This window comes from Apodemus sylvaticus, chromosome 3 (assembly GCF_947179515.1).
Source record: "Apodemus sylvaticus chromosome 3, mApoSyl1.1, whole genome shotgun sequence".
In the NCBI taxonomy this organism is placed as follows: Eukaryota; Metazoa; Chordata; class Mammalia; order Rodentia; family Muridae; genus Apodemus; species Apodemus sylvaticus.
Window position 1 is genome coordinate 28,502,482 of NC_067474.1, and position 18,940 is coordinate 28,521,421.

An 18,940-nucleotide genomic window follows, 5' to 3' on the forward strand; every position below is an offset into this window, starting at 1 on the left:
TCGAACTCAGAAATCCGCCTGCCTCTACCTCCCAAGTGCTGGGATTAAAGGCATGCCGCCACCACTGCCCAGCTCCAATAACCTTTTTATTTTTAATCTTTTGTAGGTAAAAGATTTAATTGTCTTACATTATACAGAGGCAGCCGGTGGCGCACGTCTGTAATCCCAGCACTCTGGGAGGCAGAGGCAGGTGGATTTCTGAGTTCGAGGCCAGCCTGGTGTACAGAGTGAGTTCCAGGACAGCCAGGGCTATACCGAGAAACCGTGTCTCGAAAAAACCAAATCCAAAAATCCAAAAAACCAAAAAAAAAAAAAAAAAAAAAAAAAAAAAAAAAAAAAAAAAAACCAAAAAAATTATACAGAGGCCTCATTATTGTAAAAACTACAATGACAGCCTATTTTGTAAAGCGGAAGTTGTAAAAATTAACACTTATGCTTAAAGTGCCAAAAATCAAATGTCAGCACTCTTATTGCTAAAAAAACTCCCAAAAACCAAAAACCAAAACCAAAAACAAGGAAAAAAGGAAAGCCCAATGCGCATGAACCAACACTTCCCAGACAACTGATACTCAACTATGATTCATAACAAAGAAGAATCCTCTCAGAAGAAAATGATAACCCAAGAAACAAGTTTTCTTCCCCCAGCTGCAAAGTTTACCAGACGAGTTTAGACTCTCCTACTTCCTGGAGGAGCTGAACTTGATTGCTCTAGTTTTCCCTGTAATCAAGTACAGGCCTCTTTCAGGGCCTTTCAAAGCTGCTCTTTATCCTCAGTCCCCTTAGTTTAAAACATTCCTCGCCCTCTCCTTCCCTTTGCCCCTCCTCTTGCTTACTTGATCTCTTCCCCTCCCCCACTTCCTAATCAGTCCTCCCTCTCCCCCCCCCCCCCCCTTTTCTCAGACTGGCTGGATTTCCCTCCACACTTCTTCCCTTCCTCCTCCTCCTCCTCCTCCTCCCGGCTCTTTCTTTGCTCTCCAGTCCCCTCCCCCAGCATGCCTCCCGGCGTGCTTCCCTTCCCCCCGCCTCGCGGTCCCGCACCCTCCCCTCCCCCGCCTCCTGCCTTGTGACACATCCTGGGCCCTCCCGGAGGCCGTAGCAGCGGCGCGGCGGCCTTGCTGGCCACCACCTCCTCCCTCGCCGCAGCCCAGCTCCAGCCGCGGCCCGCCGCGCTGTCGCCGCAGTCATGGCTGCTGACGGGGTGGACGAGCGTTCGCCTCTGCTGTCAGCATCCCAATCGGGCAATGTCACTCCCACCGCCCCGCCGTACTTGCAAGAGAGCAGCCCAAGAGGTAAGGCCGGCATAGTCCTTTCTGCTTCTCGCAGAAAGGTCTGGAAGGATGAATGCCGGGGAGCTCTAGCGCGGAGGCGGAGGAGAGCTTCTCCCTTGGGCTGGGGGAAAAGGATGCTGACTGCCGCCTTCCCAGGCGGTGCCTGCCTACCCGAAAGCGTCTCTGCAGGGCTTCGCTGCTGCTGCGTGTGGTGTGGGGAGTGTGTGCTTGAACACTTCTTTCCCAGCTCCAGGATCTGCCATGGATTTCCCCGTGCTGCTCCGTGCTGCTGTTTGCAAAGCAGCCCCTACGTGCAGCTGGGCGGTGGTGCAGATCCTTCAGTCATTCCCAAGTGCTTCTGGTTTGCTGAAAAACACGGGGCACTGCTCACCCTGGAATCTGTCCTTGAGAGGACTTCAGCAGGAAACATCTTAGTCTCTCACACTCAGCGCCCCCCCCCCCCCCGAGTGCGAGCAGGGCAGTGCTTAACCAGAAGCAACAGAGTTAGTCAATATCTCTAATATGTCCGAAATTCCTAAGCTACGGGCATTATTCCTGCCTGTAAGGAGTGGGTTTCATCGCTTCAGCGGCGAATGAAGAACCTTCCGCTGGAAAGGAAGGAATTTTTTAAACGCATGCCTGGGTGAGGTTGAAATTAACTTCCAAAAAGTTACCCAAGTTTATACTGTATATATTTTTAGGTTTGTTTTCGGTGTACACTTAAAAACGGGTTTGGAAAAATGGTATGGTGAAGGAAAAGAAGTCTGTTTACCAAAGGATTCGATTTATTCAAGATCTGTCTTTGTTCAGAGTCTTTGGGAGTGTTTACTACGGAAGTCTGGAAGGCCCTTACAGAGATTAAATATGGCACGTGTAAACGTACCTTACTCCATCTTGCTCTTTTGGCCTAGCGTGAATGAAGTTTTAAACCCAAGGAGGACAAAGTTAGTAGTGCTTTGGGAATATAAGCAGGTCCCATGTCTTGTAGCACAACTTCTAAGTTCATGTCTGAAATGGGGGGAGGGGAGGGCGGGGAACACTACCACAGGTTGAAGTTGTTTGCCATTTAGCATTTCTTTTGAACATTTTATAACTTGAAAAATCAACATTCTGGATCTCAATCTGTAAACAGAAGCAGAACAAAGGAAAACTGTGGTTGGCTGGGAGTAATTCAGAGTGATTGACAGCCCGAGAGGAAAGGGGCAAAGTCCACAGGAACTGACACACAGAAAACCTATGAGTTACCCTTGTTGGTCAGAAATCACAGGGACACCAAGTCGGGGGATTTCTTTCAGTAACCATTCGATATTAATACCGTACTATCTAATCCATAGTCACTGGTTCCTGAATGAATGTTTCTGTTTTATTAGTTTTTGTCTACGGAATAAAATATTTGATGATTTATTAAGAGACTGAGTTTGGACTGAAGTCATGGAGATGTGTTTTCCTTTTTTTTTTTTTTTTTAGGCAGTTTGTGGTTACAACAAAATATGGACCTGCATAGACTTCATTGTTCTCAATAGATTTCCTTAATTTGGTCAGATTCCTCAAACTACAAAGGAAGAAGCATTTCCAATCAAGTACTGAAAAGAAGTAATTTCACTCTAAAGATCTCTTAACTACTACTTTTAAGAGAGTCTTTAACTCTTTGGCCTTACAATAGAATAATTTTTTTCAGAACCAATGGAGATATTTAAAACTAATATCATATAGGGTAGTACCTATGAAGCAAAAAACATAAATGAAAAAGTCATTTTATTCTCATGATGACAGTATCTTTTCTTTATTAATAACAATTATTTGAGTAATGCACACGTTCTAAATCTTGAGCACTGTTCCATTCATTCAGGAACTTTTTGGGCCCCCTGAGTATGCCCCACACTAGTCAGCTCTAAGGAAGGCTGACAAAAACTGTGTCTTTGGGAGTTCTTAGAGTAGAAAGAAAGAATGAAGAAATTCTTGATTGACTCAGTTCAGATGCTTTTGTTTTGTTTCGTTTTGTTTTGTTTTGTTTTTTGAGACAGGGTTTCACTGTCCTGGAAAGCACTCTGTAGACCAGGCTGGACTTGAACTCAGAGATCTGCCTGTTTCTGCGTCAGGAGTACTGGGATTAAAGGTATTTGACACCAATCTCTGGCAGTTCAGATTTTAAGACTTCTGTTATCATCAGATTCTGTTAATAGCTAACAATTATAAACTTCTTAGTTGGAATCCAGTGACTAGAACTTGAATATACATTTTGATGGTTAATTTTAGTTTATGATACCACTTATAATTCTTCAAACTTGTGTTTGTGGGTGTGTGGATGTGTGGGTGTGGTATATGTGTTCGTGTATACAAGTGCCACAGGTACACAATCATGTTTCTCTGTCATTCCCTACTTCAATTTTTGAGACAGAATCTCTCAGTGAACCTGGAGCTAATTGATTAAGCAATTCTAGATGACCAACAAAACCCACAAGTCCTCTGGCTTCTGACACCTCATAACTGGGGTTCCAATGTGCACTACCACACTCAGCTTTCTATGTGTGTCCTACGGATCCAGATTCACATCCTCATGCTTTCGTAGTAAACATGTTACCAACTTGACTGCCTTCCCATCCTAATTTCTCAGATGTTTAGTTGGCTAAAAAGAGGAGAAGAAGGAGAAGGAGAAAGAGGAGGAAGAAGAAGAGGAGGAAGAGGAAGAGGAGGAGGCTTAACAACAATATTTTCTAATCCATTGCTTTGTGACACCCTTCTTTTTAGAGATGTATTTTTTATGTGTTTGTGTGTGTGCCTGAGTGTGTGTATGTGCAACATGTGTGTGTGCATGGTTGAGGATGCTGGCCGAGAGCATTGGATTCCTTGGCACTGGAGTTCTAGTTGATTGTTAGTCACCTGTTGTGGGTGCTGGTAACCAAATGTGGGGTCCTCTGTAAGAGCAGTGTATGCTCTTAACCACTGAGCTACTTCATCAGCTCTTCTTTGCTCCATTTTCCAAGGATCGTGAATTATCATTCCTATCTCCTGAGAAGAAATCGTGCATTTTGGGTTATTTCAGGGAAGGCTATTAATAATATAGTGGAGATCATTTATCATTGGATATTAGGTTTTGCCCAAGAAGAATTCCATGATGGTTTGAATATGCTTGGCCCAGGGAGTGCCACTGTTGAGAGGTGTGACTTTGTTGGAGTTGGTTTGGCCTTGTGGGTGTGGGATTTAATACCCTTGTCCTAGCTGCCTGGAAGTCAGTCTTCTGCTAGCAGCCTTTGGATGAAGATGTAGAACTCTCAGCTCCTCCTGCACCATACTTGCCTGGACACTGCCTTGCTCTTGCCTTGAAGATAATGGACTGAAACTCTGAACCTGTAAGCCAGCCCTAATTAAATGTCCTTCTAAGAGTTGCCTTGGTCATGGTGTCTGCTCACAGCAGTAAAACCCTAACTAAGATATCCCTGAAACTATCCACCCGAGTTTCTGAATAGAATGCGGGTGGTCTCCAATGTCAGTACTGGGCAGCTACAGAGTGTTGGTTCTCTCCTGACTACAGTGCTTTGGTATATAAGACAGCTTGTGTTAAGGCATAACAATTAAAATAAAAAACAGATATTAGTTTCATTTGAAATGAAAGTGGGAGCGAGGGAAGCACCACAAACATGAATAGTTTGGATAGATTAATTGCTTCCCTTACAGATCTGCTAATATTTGAGACAGTATAGGGCAGGATGATAGAATGTTTATATTTGCATCCCAGTTTAATTTTCTTTCGATGTAATAAAACACTATGACTAAAAGAAACGTGTGAGGAAAGGGTTTATCCCAGCTTGGGAAGCCAGGGCAGGGGCTCAAGGTAGGAATCCGTAGGCAGGATCTAGAGCAGAGCGGTGGAGTGGTGCCCTTATTGGCTTGCTTTGCATGGCTTGCTCAGCCTGCTTCCTTATGTAACCCAGAGCCACCTGTGGAAAGGTAGAATTCACTGCCCGCAGTGGGCTGATACTTCCCATACCAGTTATTACCTAGGAAAATGCCCACAGGCCCGTTTTGGAGGTGCAATTCCTCAGCTGAGGTTCCCTCTGCCCAGGCAATTACATTTTGTATCAAGCTGGCAAAGAACTAATAGCTCACTTTACAAAATCTGTAGGATATATGTGTTGACTTCCAGGCGTCTAAGTATCCACAGTATTGACAACAGGAATGTCCTTATATTCTTTTGTATAATTCAATAAGGGAGATACTGTGTTACAAACAAAGAGGCAGGTCTTCTAGGGTTGTTTTTTTATTTCATTCTTCACCTAATCCTGGCATTTTAGCCAAACTCTGGTAGGAAAGGAAAAACAGACGTTTCCTTTTATCTTATGATGTAATGGAGATGAATTGCACAATCATTCACAGAAACACATACAAAGGGGACAAGGACCATATTTGAAACGTGTCTAGTGCCTTGACCACATTTATTGATTTAACCTGGTTAAGGGAGACAGGAAAGGCTTTTCTGAACCTTGATTGGAGTCTAAAAGTGGAATAGGAGTTATCCAGATGAAAGGGGGACCATGTGGACATTGTATGCAAAGCAAGTAGTATGAAAAAGCACAAACTAAAAAGCAAAAACCACAGTATCCAAATGGGGAATGGTGAGTGCAGGGGTCGGGGGAGGAAGTTCAATGCTGCTAAAGTAGAAAGAGATGTAGGGCACATGCTACAAAATGAGATTAGAGGGGAGGTGTGTTGATATTCTTCATAGACTTTCTTGCCTCATAATAACTTTGCTTTCAGACATTCAAGCTCTATAGAGCGTTTGATGAGGGCTGACACCGTGACTTGGTTTAGACCTCCAGAATAAGGTAGAAGATGTGCTGAATGAGTTTAGATGTTAATGAGGAGAGATTATCGTTTTTTGCTTTGGACATTATTGAGGAGCACTTTGGAAAAAAGTAACTTGTCCTGTAAGAAGTGGGATCGTTGGAGATAGTCATGCTTACAGAACGCCAAAACCAGCTGTTCAAAAAGTCCACTAAAAAGAAAGTTGTCTGATCAATCTGCAGACATGTCAATGTCTTGATACACCACACAGATGAGTCTTTAAATCATACTAACTAAAGGCAAACTATTACTATGTCTACACAAGAGACTGTAAGTGACAACAACCCAAACAGATGCCGAACAACTCACAGAATTGTCAACACTAACCCTAACTTTTTGTTTACGATACTGTAATTTTGAGTGCCCCAAGGGGGCCTACAATGAATATGAGTTGATTCTCAAGCATTTATGGGCCATACGAAGGATGTTTTGTTTAAACAAAAAAGCAGTGTGTCAGGTAACTGTTTTAAATCATTCTATAGAGTAGATGAATTTGATAGTTGACCAGAGTACATAGGGACAACTGTCTTACTGAACTGCAATAACAATTTAGGCAAATTTGATTAGTTATGCTGGTTGGTTGGGCTCGGGTTATATTTTGGGGTAAAAGCCAAGCATTGTAGCATATACCCCTGATTCCTGCTACTCAGGAGAACCGCAGATTGGGGGCCAATTTAACAAGATTCTGTCACAAAATAATTTTAAAAATTGCTGCCATGAAAAAAGTGACAGAGGTCAAACCCACTGGTAGAGGATTCGACCAGAAGACAAACACCGTGGGCTTAGTTCCCAGCACTGCCAAATCCCAAGCAAATCAACGAGAAGATTGAACCAAACTTGTGGACAGATCGGTACTGGGAGTGAGAGGATGATGGCAAAGATCTCCAAGAATTCTGCTTATGCAACTTTGTGGTTTCTTTGGCTGCACTAAAACAGAGAACACCAGAAGAGGAGCAAGTTTTGGAGAAGACAGACCCCAAACTTAGCTTCAGATTTGAGGCATTTCATATGCTTCTAAATATCCAAAAAGAAATGATATGAATTGATCTATATGCAGGATCTATAAGCCTAGAACTAAGAGGCCTTGTGCTGTATGTGCACTGGCCGGAGCTAAGTACGTGCACATTGATTCAGAGCTCCTCAGGGCCCCAGGAGTGTGCGAGAGCAGATGCTACCCACCCATGATGAAGTGTCTTGGTGGAAGGAGAAGAAATCCAATTGCTTGAGTGTTTATTGCTTTAGTTGGCAGCATGCAGAGCATAGAAATGAGACACACTGAAGTCTCACTGAGGGGTCAGCTTCATTCAGAAGCTCAGGGAATTTATCCTCTGAGAGTTAAGAAGAATCACATGAATACTGTGTTCAGCCACAAGGACGGGCTACATGTGGCATATGAATAACAACAGCTGAAGTAAACTCAGTCCTGTCAGTCCTATCCACTATACCTTGGAAGAAGGGCACATTCCAAGAACATTCAAATTCAAAGCACATTCTAAGAACAATTCAGTGTGTGTTTTTTTATTTTTTTATTTTTTTATTTTAAGAGACTGTGGTCATAAGACTCTTGTTTCTTGGAATTTTTTCACAAGCATGCAAAATTCCCCTCAGAGGACTCCATTTTGGACTGTGTTCCAACATCTACCTTTTCTTTCTTTTTACATTTATTTTTATTTATTCATTTTTTCTAGATTCATTGTTTTTATAGATAAAATGTCTCTGTATATTCCAGGCTGTTCTGGAACTCACTCTGTAGAACAGGTTGACCTCGAACTCAGAGATCTGCCTGTCTCTCCCTTCCATGCACTGGGATTAAAGGCATGTACCACCATTGCCCACACCTAACCCTTTTATTTTTTAAATGCAGGATATCCAGAGTGTCTTGGTTTGAGATGTTCTAGATAAATCTAGTTGTCATTTGCTGCATTAGTATCCTATATACAAATTATATTATTACAGTAGTGAAAGAATTATGTATAATACTCTGCCAACAAGAACAGAGATCCAAACTGTGTCTGTTAGTTACATTATTGTATTGGTCAGAAAAATCTAGAGAATAGAAACTTGAAAAGAGACCCATATGATTTGTAGTTCTAATATCTTGTAGAATATACATCCATATTTAACCTTTAATAGGAAAACCAATGTTATGTCCTACACAAATGGGAAGTGATTCAAACTCCAAGGAAAAGTTAAATACAGTCCTTTCTCCAGATGAATGGATGAGTCTATTATGGTCCTAAGGTCCACTCATAAACACAGAGTCATCAAGAAAGTAGCTGCTAGCCGGGCAGTGGTGGCGCATGCCTGTAATCCCAGCACTCTGGGAGGCAGAGGCAGGCAGATTTCTGAGTTCAAGGCCAGCCTGGTCTACAGAGTGAGTTCCAGGACAGCCAGGGCTATACAGAGAAACCCAGTCTCGAAAAAAACAAAAGTTACCAAAAAAAAAACAAAAAACAAAAAACAAAAAACCCAGAGAGAGAGAGAGAGAGAGAGAGAGAGAGAGAGAAAGAGAAAGAAAGAAAGTAGCTGTTTCTGAGGTGCAGAGGGCCTAACAGGGCGGGTGGGCAGACTTGACTTCTGATGATATGGTCCATCTCTCTCTGCCCTTTTACTGGAAGTTCCCTATCTTTCTGGTGACGTTAACTGTCTTCTTGCTTTCAGGCTGTGTGTTTGCTGATCCAGGGCTGAAGGAGCTGAAGAGAAATCTTGTAATGTTTCAGTGGCTCCATCTGCAATGGCAGATGCATGTCCCTTCCCAATTTTCTTCTGGAGTAGTAAAAGTTGGGCAAGTTAATGCATCATCTTGCTTATTTACCTCTGAAATAAAACCGGGGAATTTAGTCTATTGTTGGAAATAATCTTATAACCTATATTTAAGTGTTTATGAATTAACCATAGTAGATGAATCAAAACATCCACTTGTTGGGCTGGGGAATCTCCCTGCATACTTAAAGAACCAAGATTGGTTATCTGTTGATAGGAAGAAATGATGTAGATGCAAGGACCTATACACACACACACACACACACACACACACACCCTAGTGAACTTTGTTTAAATGTGTTATTTGCTAAAGACTCTGAGACCCACTGGAAGTCACATTGTCATGATATGCAAGAAATGTCCTGGCACTCTAAGATCATGAACATGCATGCTCTTGATAAATATGAAAACTTGATATCTTTGTTGTTATAATTCAGTGCAGTTAAGGGGTATCTTCCAATTTTTTCTTAAGTCAAACTTTGTTTCATTGAGGACATATCTTCATTAAGGATGACCTTTAGGGACTGGAGAGACTGCTCCTTGGTCAAGAGCACTGACTGCCTTTACAGAGGTCCTGAGTTCAATTCTCAGCAACCACATGGTGGCTCACAACCATCTGTTATGGGATCCGATGCCCTCTTCTGGTGTGTCTGAAGACAGCTACAGTGTACCATATACATAAACTAAATAAAGAAGGAAAATAGGATGAATTATATTTGCTTCTGGCACTCTAGTGGCATGCCAAGCACTTCCTGTCAGAATCCTTTTCTGGTATTCCCTAAGCACTGGCCTTCAAGGTTCTTTTATTCTGTTTTATAATTCTCACATTTCATTTACGTTTTTCCCCCAGCTCCTTTAAAATGTTAAATCAAGGCTATCCCACCTCAGTTCTTTCCGCCTCCCTTTCAAATATTTGAGTGAGCTGAAGAACTTCCATTCATTTGTGCTGTGTACTCTAAGCACTGTAATTTCAGAATAATAAGCAAGGAACAACGATGTTTCAGATGGGCTATCAGAAAAGACGTTTCAGAGGCAACAATCACAGAGTCCTGAAAAATGAGTCAGAATCAGCCATCAGAATTTTAGGGGAAAGAAGAGATTTCTAGGCAATGGGGTCAGGAAATATCATACCTGCAGTTTCACAGCTGGACATACCACTGGTAAGAGCATGGGATTTAGGGGAAGAATAGTTAGAAGAGGTCATAGGTGTGGACTGAGAGAGCCCAAGAGGCTTGGCAGGTCACCAGCCAGAGAGGGATTGCTTTATGATGGTAACCAGGAGGCATGGAGGGCTAGAGTAAAATGAACCTTTATTTTTAAAAATTGTCCTGATTTTTTTTTAAAGATTTATTTATTTATTATATGTAAGTACACTGAAGTTGTCTTCAGACATTCCATAAGAGGGCATTAGATCTCTTTACAGATGGTTGTGAGCCACCATGTGGTTGCTGAGATTTGAACTCAGGACCTTCCGAAGAGCAGTCAGTGCTCTTAACCGCTGAGCTATCTCTCTAGCTCCAATCCTGATTTGTATATGGAAAACATATACATAGGGAAGATGAGAAGAAACCAGTAAGATATAGCACTAATTAACAGGCTATGAGTTGTGGAATGATGTTCTGAACTGTGGTGGAGGTGAGAGAAGCATTGGAAATACCGAGATGTGGTTGAACTTAGTATCCATCCATCCCTCCCTCCCTCCATCCATCCATCCACCCACCCACCCATCCATCCATCCATCCACCCACCCACCCATCCATCCATCCATCCACTCACCCACCCACCCACCCATCCATCCATCCATCCACTCACCCACCCACCCACCCACCCACCCACCCACCCATCCATCCACCCACTCACCCACCCACCCACCCACCTACCCATCCATCCATCCACCCATCCATCCATCCATCCATCCATCCATCCATCCACCCATCCACCCATCCACCCATCCACCCATCCACCCATCCACCCATCCACCCATCCAGCCATCCACCCATCCACCCATCCATCCATCCATCCATCTATCCACCCACCCATCCACCCATCCACCCATCCACTCATCCATCCATCCATCCATCCATCCATCCATCCATCCATCCATCCATTCATCCATCCATCCATGCATGCTTGTGCGTGGAGATAGGGTCTTACTAAGTAGCTTGGGCTAGCTTGGAACTTTTGATTTCGCTGCCTCAGCCTCCACACCTATCTCAGGAGGTATCAAGCATAGAGCACTGGCATTTGCTGATGGCATTGGCAAATGGTCAGAGGTGTGGCAGAGGAAAGCTAGCATGGGCACAATAGAAGTTCACAACCATCTTGTCTTTCAGGCTAGTGAGCCCTGGGAAATAACTGGGGAACTTCTCCAAATGAAAACTGTAATCCCACTGTGGGGGAAAGGAGGCAATTCTGGAGACGACTTTGAACTCAGCTCTTGTACATTGCATTTTCATAATTACTAAGAGGTATTAAGTATCGTAGGAATAACATCATTTTCTTATCTTCTAAAAGGAATCAGTAATGTGTTTCTGGTGGGGTTTTTTTTTGACAAAGCTTCTGTTCTTTGGTGGGTAAGGGGAGCAAGAGTCCTAGTGGATTTGCGCAGCTTGTATATGTTTCTAGGTATTTTCTTTGATCCATTGTTGTTATAAAATAACCGCTCTCCCTGTCTTTGCTCTATAGGAATAAACATAAGATATGTGCAGGGCCTTGCTCTGTTTCCATGGCTTGGGGTGAGACTCCCAAGCATCATGGAGCTCCAGCTCCTTTATAGCCTCAGAGTCATTCTTAATTACTGTCAGGCGCCAGCCGTTCCAGGTGGGAGCCTCAGTTTCTCACACTGGAAACATGCAGTATTCAGTATTATGGCTTTTATGCTTCATGTTTTGTAGCCCAATTGTTTTTTTTTTGTAAGGAATTTGAAGCACCAGAGGTATATCTCCACAGAATATCCTTCATCCAAAGTGCTTGGGATGGATTTAATTAATGAGTTAATTCATTAGAAATTTGCATAGGCTCCACAGGCTGAACATCCCTAATCTGAAAAGGTGAAATCTGAAATACTGTGTCATTTTAGTGTTCAAACTTATTTGGATTTCAAAACAGTTTAGAGGTTAATTTTTTTTTTTTAATTAAGGATGCTCAAACTATTTACCTTACAACAGGTGCTCAGTCTTTATGACCTGCGTTACATCTCTTTACCTTTACTTTCAAAGTCCTTCTTGGGATTAAATTCTAAATTTTATAGTATTTTTATTGAAAAGACAATGTGTGAATGTTTTAGAACTATTGCGTAATTCTTCTTTTCTGGATTAGATGTCTGACTAGCATGGGATGTTTTATTCATCTGCAGACCACGTATGCACGTGCTATGTGACTGGGCAAAGAATATTTATTCAAACATGGGTGTTTGGAGGCATATTACTTTTTCTGCCCATATTTTGCTGAGTTGTTTAAATTTGGTTGCTGCATGTAACTTTCAAAACAGTTTATAAGAAAGGCTCTAATTCTAGATTTGAAAATGATGTCAGTAGAGGGAGAGATTGAGGACGACAGAGTACAAAGTGATATTTTATTGTTTCAGAGATTAAGAGCTCTAAGCTTCATCATCTTGAAAACAAGAAATTAATAAAAGTGATTTAAATAGGAAGGGTTTCATAAGATGTTACCCAAATAAACACTGATTTCTGTTAAGGTGTTTGGATTCTACACATGAATACAAAATAATGTAAAACTTTGAGATAGTTTCCAAACTTATAGGACTGTTTTGGTTCTCTATATAGGACACTTTGCCAAGTTCAGCATAAGCTGGGTTTGCTACCAATCTCTAATGAGAATAAGTCACCCCTCAATACTGGACAATCCAAGTGAATGCCAGATAATATGTATGATTGAGTCTGAAAGTCAAAAAATCACATCTGCAAACTTATTGGTTGAAGCAATTAAACCAGGTTAAATCACCTGGTTTAAAAGTGGAGGAATATGGCCTTCATCTCTTCATGGTAAGAGGGACAGAGAACTTGCAGCCATGTTATAAAACTACCACAATAAGCCATGACGTGTGGCTGGAATGGAATGCTGTGCAGTTGGACAAGTAAGAAGTTTCTGTTTTTCCAAACAGGGTTTCTCTGTGGTAGCCCCGGCTCTCCTGGAACTTGCTTTGTAGACCAGGCTGGCCTTGATCGCTCAGAGATCTGCCTACCCCAAACTCTCCAGTGCTAGGATTAAAGATGTGTGTCACCACGCCTGGCTTGCAGCTGGAAAAGCAAATGAGGGAACTGTATATCCCACTAGAATACTAGTGGGGAGATTGTCAGAAGATGCTGTGAGGTGAAAAATGTGTGATGAGAAATAGTGTGTAAAAACATAGTACAAGTATGCACATGTGCGTATTATATGCAGTAGTATTTAGAAGCACTGGCAGGGTGTATAAAAGCTGTGGTGGCTTCTGTGATCAGCAGTGAGAAGACTCTCATACCTGCATAATGAATACATTGATCGGATAAATAAAACACAAGTCTTTTTTTCCAAGATAAAAGTTACAGCAATATAAGCATAAAGTAAAATTTTTGAAGGGAGAAAAGCCCACCGTTACTTATATGCATATGATAATAACGGTTCTCAACATGAAATGGAGAGCTTCATAAACTTGTGAACATGTTATAATCCGTGGTTATGATGGGATGGTGCAGATGCTTTAAATGATAATATTTGTCGTAAGCTACAGAGCAGTAGTTCAGAAATTCCATAAACATGTAGAAAATACTGCTTGAATAAAATGTATTATATATTAGAAAGTACGTGGTCCAAATCCTACGTGAAAATGCTATTTGATGTGAAGGACAGACCTTCAGTGTCAGCGTTTCCAGGGTCTTAGGAGAATTCGGTTCCAAATGCGAAGCATCAGGGCGTCTCCTACATGGTTTCCCTGCTGTCTCACACCAGTATCAGTTACTCGTCAGTTCTAGTCTTTTCCAGGTTGAGATTTACATTTTCCTTCCTACAGACAGATGAATGGGAAGGCAACTCTGGTACTATTACAACTAAAAGTGTAGCTGCACAGCACAGCTCCCCTGTTTTGTGCAGTCTTTGATAGGAAATACATATTCCCTGAATAGTGTGTGTCCAGTTGGTATTGCAGTATGTGTGTGTGTGTGCGATTGTATGGCTGGAGATTGGATCCCTGTCTCTGTCCTCTCTTGCATGTGATCTCTTCTAGGTCTCCCATATGTAGGCACGAGCAGCATGCTCTCTCCCTAACTCAGTATCCCCATCCTCCATGTATCCTCCCTGTGAATGAATGGGTGATGGAGTGGGCATCACGGTGACATCGCTGGGCAGTGAGGTGTCACAGGGAGCTGGAGGAGCATGAGAACAAAAGGCCATGTGATTCATGGAACACGTGGCCACATCTTTACTAGAAATGCCCACAGGACGCGGAAGGCATTCCAGGCGTGTCACTGCTACTGTCTGTAGGGAAGAACTGCCACTCTAATCACTCCATTTCTTTAGGAAATGAAATTTAATTAATTCATTGGCTAAAAAATGGGATTTTTTTTCACTTATAGCTTTTAGCACTTACTATATGCCTGTAAGATAAAAATATTGATCCTAAGGGTCATGTCAGCCCTCGTGTATTTATTTGATTTTGCTCAGAAGTATAGTGACTACTTCAAATTCTAAAATTATTCTAATTCTAAAATTCTAATTATTGATTTTAATCTAAAATTGGTTAATCCTTGATCCACTTATAACTCATTAAAGGTAATAATTTGTAATTAGAAAGATGCAGAGTATAATATACTAGTTTACATATTTCTACTATCAAGTAGCATGAGATCTTAAAAGAATGACATACTGATGACATCTTTAAGCAAACAAAACATTACAAACCCAGTTTGGCTGTTTGCTTTTCTCATGCATGTAGTTTTTCTCTCCCCTCCCCCATCTGGTCTAACATGTCTTTCAACAGCCTGGGATAAATAGACTTTATTAATAGTAATTCATGAATACTTGAGGTTATGTGTGTGTGTGTGTGTATGCAAAGAACTCTCTTACTTTCTCTTAGAAAATGCAGTTTGTGATTACCAGTGAAATGTGGTGAGTAAAACAGAGTAATGGGCTGGAGAGATGTCTCCGAGGTTAAGAACACTGATTGCTCTACCAGAGGTCCAGAGTTCAATTCCCAGCAACCATGTGATGGCTCACAACCATCTGTAGTGGGATCTGGTGCCCTCTTCTGGTGTGTCTGAAGACAGCTTCAGTGTACTCACATACTTGAAATAAATAAATCTTAAAAAAAAAAAAGAAGAAGAAGCCGGGCAGTGGTGGTGCACACCTTTAATCCCAGCACTTGGGAGGCAGAGGCAGGCAAATTCCTGAGTTCGAGGCCAGCCTGGTCTACAGAGTGAGTTCCAGGACAGCCAGGACTATACAGAGAAACCCTGTCTTGAAAAACAAAACAAAACAAAACAACAACAACAACAAAAGTAGCAGAAGACTAATCCGTGACACCTGTTTAGGCTATGGGAGATTTCCTTCCTTCCTTTGCCAGGGAAGCAATTATTTGATCTTTATAACAAAGGGGCATCTTTGTAGTTTTTTTGTGACATGTATTTTGAAAGCAGTATTGTAAATGTCAAACTAAGGGTGGAACCCTATAAATACTCAGTGTGATGTCACATAAAGCAATGCCAGAAAAAAATTGTATTTTTTGAAATAGCAATAAATGCGATAATTGAAAAAACAAAACTAAAACACACCGTAAGTGGTCACTTCTTGGGAGCAATAGCAGTACCACAGGTGAACTGCATTATTCCGGTAGGGTCGTGCTTGCTTTACAAGCAAAGGGGAAAGTAGAGTAGCAGTTGTTGCCACCTAGGAGTTGCTTATCAGCAGGTCGGTAGGCATTTCTTAAAGGATCTCCAGATATGTGACTGTTTCTTGACACAGCCTATATGCATGAGATAGTGCAAGATAGTTGGTGATACATAGTTCATAGAGAAATTTTATATTCATTGTTGACTGAGAGATAGGTTTGTTGTTGCCTTGTGGTCTATGGTGGCTTCATGTAAGCTTCTGTAAAGAGGCCTAATGGCCCTGGGATGAAAACTCATGTTGCTCTCAAGCTGATATTGCAGCCATACATATGGTGGCTGGTTTTCTAGAGGAGGCAATCTAGAGATTGGAGGAAGGCATTAATGGTAAACTTGCATGGAAGTGTTGTAATACTTAAAGGAATCAGTGCTAGGTTGTGCAGTAAGGACTGCACCCACAGGCTTTCCCCTCCACTTGTAACCCTGGTGCACACTCTGCCTTCGTCAGAGTTTTCTTTTTTAACCAAATAATTATCTTTCTGTTATCATACAACAGTCTTTGTGACTGTGGTTATACGTGATAGTAGTCCTTGTGCTAGTCATCCTTGTGGTGTTGTTAGGTGTGTATAACCATCATGCTTTGCTCTTAGTGTTTCCCACCGTCTTCAATGATCCTTCGCACGCGCTTTGATGCCACAGGTGGGCTATTAGCTTCTCTTGAGCCCCGGCCTCCTCTGTTTAGACCTCTTCCATCTCTTTCATAGCCCTGTTCCCATTCCCATCTATATATGGATATATTTATAGATACGTGCATAGATATACAGATGTTTACATTTAGATTCTGTAAGTAAGAGAGCATGACATTTGTCTTTCTGAATCTGGTTTATTTCACTCAACATAATGATCTCTAATACAGCCCCTTATTCTGCAAATGCCATAATTTAATTTTCTTTGTGGCTGGATAAAATGTCATTTTGTGCATGTACACTTTCATTATGCATTCTTCTATTTCTGGACCTCTGGCTGATTCCACATTATATTCTAGAGTCTGCGAACAGTTTAGCAGTAAACATGGATATCCAAGTACCACTATAGTACATATAGGTACATGCCCAGGAGTTGAATAGCAGGTCATATAGCAGTTTTAGTTTTAGTTTTAGCTTTTTAGAACCCTACTGATTTCTGTAATGGCTGCTCCAGCTAATAATAGTCAACTCCAATTACCCAATTCCAAACTCTTCCTTTCTCTCTTTAGAAAACAGGCAAACAGACAAACAAAAACCAATAAAACCAGAATAAAAAACAGAAACAAAACAAAAGAAACAAGCACAAGAAACACACACACACAGACACAGACACAGACACACACACACACACACATACACACACACACACACAAATTTGGAAACCAGAGGTGCAACCAAAGACCAATAAGATAAAAAAAAAAAAAAGAAAATTACCCAAGTAAAACCTATGAGACCAAAAGTCTACAAAAATACCACTGAATTCATTTTGTGTTGGTTGGTAGGCATGGGCTACCTTTGAATGTGGTTTACCCAGTGAGACTTCATTGGAATACGTGCATAGTATTTTTCTCTTTGTGTGTGGTTGTCAATAGGAGAGAACCTCTTGGTTAGGGATGGGAGCTTGTGCCTGCTTTCTCATCTCAGTGCTCAGACCCTCTCTGGGTTGAGCCTGTGTTGTCCCGTGCATATTGCTGTAGTCTCTATGAGTTCATATACATCTCAGTTGATTGTAGCTTTTAAGCAAGGAGTGAATCCAGAAAATCTAGCTCAATTCAGTATTGTGTTCTGTCTTCTTTTGCTTGTACCCTGAAGATTTACTCCAAAATATTTTCAGGTTTGAGATGATATGTATTACCAGAAATCTTGTAGTTCTCTTAATGCGTAATTCAATTCTGCTTAGTGTTTGTATTTGTTTTTTAAATTAGTTTTAAGATTCATGTAATTTTATGTTATGTAATCATTGCTTTGTCTGCATACATATATGAGCAGTGTGTGTGTGTGTGTGTGTGTGTGTGTGTGTATTGCCCCTGGAGGTCAGAAGAAGAGGTGTTGGGTTCCCAGAAGTGGAGTCACAAATGATTGGGAGCCACTGTGTGGGTGCTGAGACCTAAAACTGGTCCTCTGTGTAAGCCGCTAAGGCTCGTACGCACAGAAGCATCTTACCAGACCTAATTTCATTCTTTTAAAGCATACTGAAATTTTATCCTCATCCTGGCAGTAAGAGGTTTTAATGGTTGGTCTTAAGGAAAATGGCCACTCCATTTCCAATAACATCATAGGAGGTATTTATAAAGGGAAGGCTGACTTTTGAGGATAAGGAGAGAAAGCTATTTTCTACTTGTGAGGGAGTCTTTGAGTCAGGAATGTACTCTCAGTTCTATTTGGGGTACATTCTAAGGTCCACAATTCCACTCCTTTGTAATTAGTACTCTGATTGGCTATCAATGGCAGGTTTAGGAAGGCTGTGGACTTATCTGACAATTTTCAATTACCACAACTAAATTTTGTGTTTGATTTCTAATAAGATCTTTAGACTTGCTTGTTTGCATGCTTCCTCGCTTCTTTCCTTCTTTTATTCTGAGGAGTAGGGAATTTATTAGGAGATACGTTAAAAGGGGGCATGACATAGGCTTTGATGAGAGTTTAGGCCCCAGTACTAGGGACAGACTGGCAGGCTCTCTGAAGAGAACCAGAATTCAAGAGGCAGAAGAAAGAGTCTCTTTGTATGACTTTAGTTATCATCCATTTCTTTTTCTTTTCTTTTTTTTAGATTTTATTTATTTAACATATATATGATGAGCTCTGTAGCTGTCTTCAGACACACCAGAAGAGGGCGTCAGATCTCATTAGGGATGGTTGTGAGCCACCATGTGGTTGCTGGGAATTGAACTCAGGACCTTCGGAAGAGCAGTCAGTGCTCTTAACCACTGAGCCATCTCTCCAGCCCCTATCATCCATTTCTTAATGAGAAATACATGCTAATTTTAAAGCTGTAACAGTTCTGTAAAGAGCTGAGCCTCTTTATTTTCTTCCAGGACCTGTACATTCATGGACATCCTTTCCTGTCCTTATAGTAATAGTACAGTAATTACTACTCCATCAATGATTATGTGACACTTCCTAGATAGACATCATGCTTAACGCCAGGATTAGTCAGGGTCCTCAGGATGACTGCACCCATGTCATGCATCCATACGCTCCTCTGCCTCATTGTAAGGAGCTC

At 41.5% G+C, this 18,940-nt stretch overlaps 1 protein-coding gene across 1 annotated transcript in view; it reads left to right on the forward strand.

Moving 5' to 3' along the window:
• The first annotated feature begins 951 nt into the window (after positions 1–951).
• Positions 952–18,940, forward strand: part of Pip4p2 (phosphatidylinositol-4,5-bisphosphate 4-phosphatase 2) — a 52,678-nt gene continuing 34,689 nt past the window's right edge. The window contains exon 1 of the mRNA XM_052176112.1: positions 952–1,289. Within this exon, the coding sequence (XP_052032072.1) occupies positions 1,184–1,289 (106 nt within the window). The 5' untranslated portion in view covers positions 952–1,183. The remainder of the gene's footprint in view (positions 1,290–18,940) is intronic.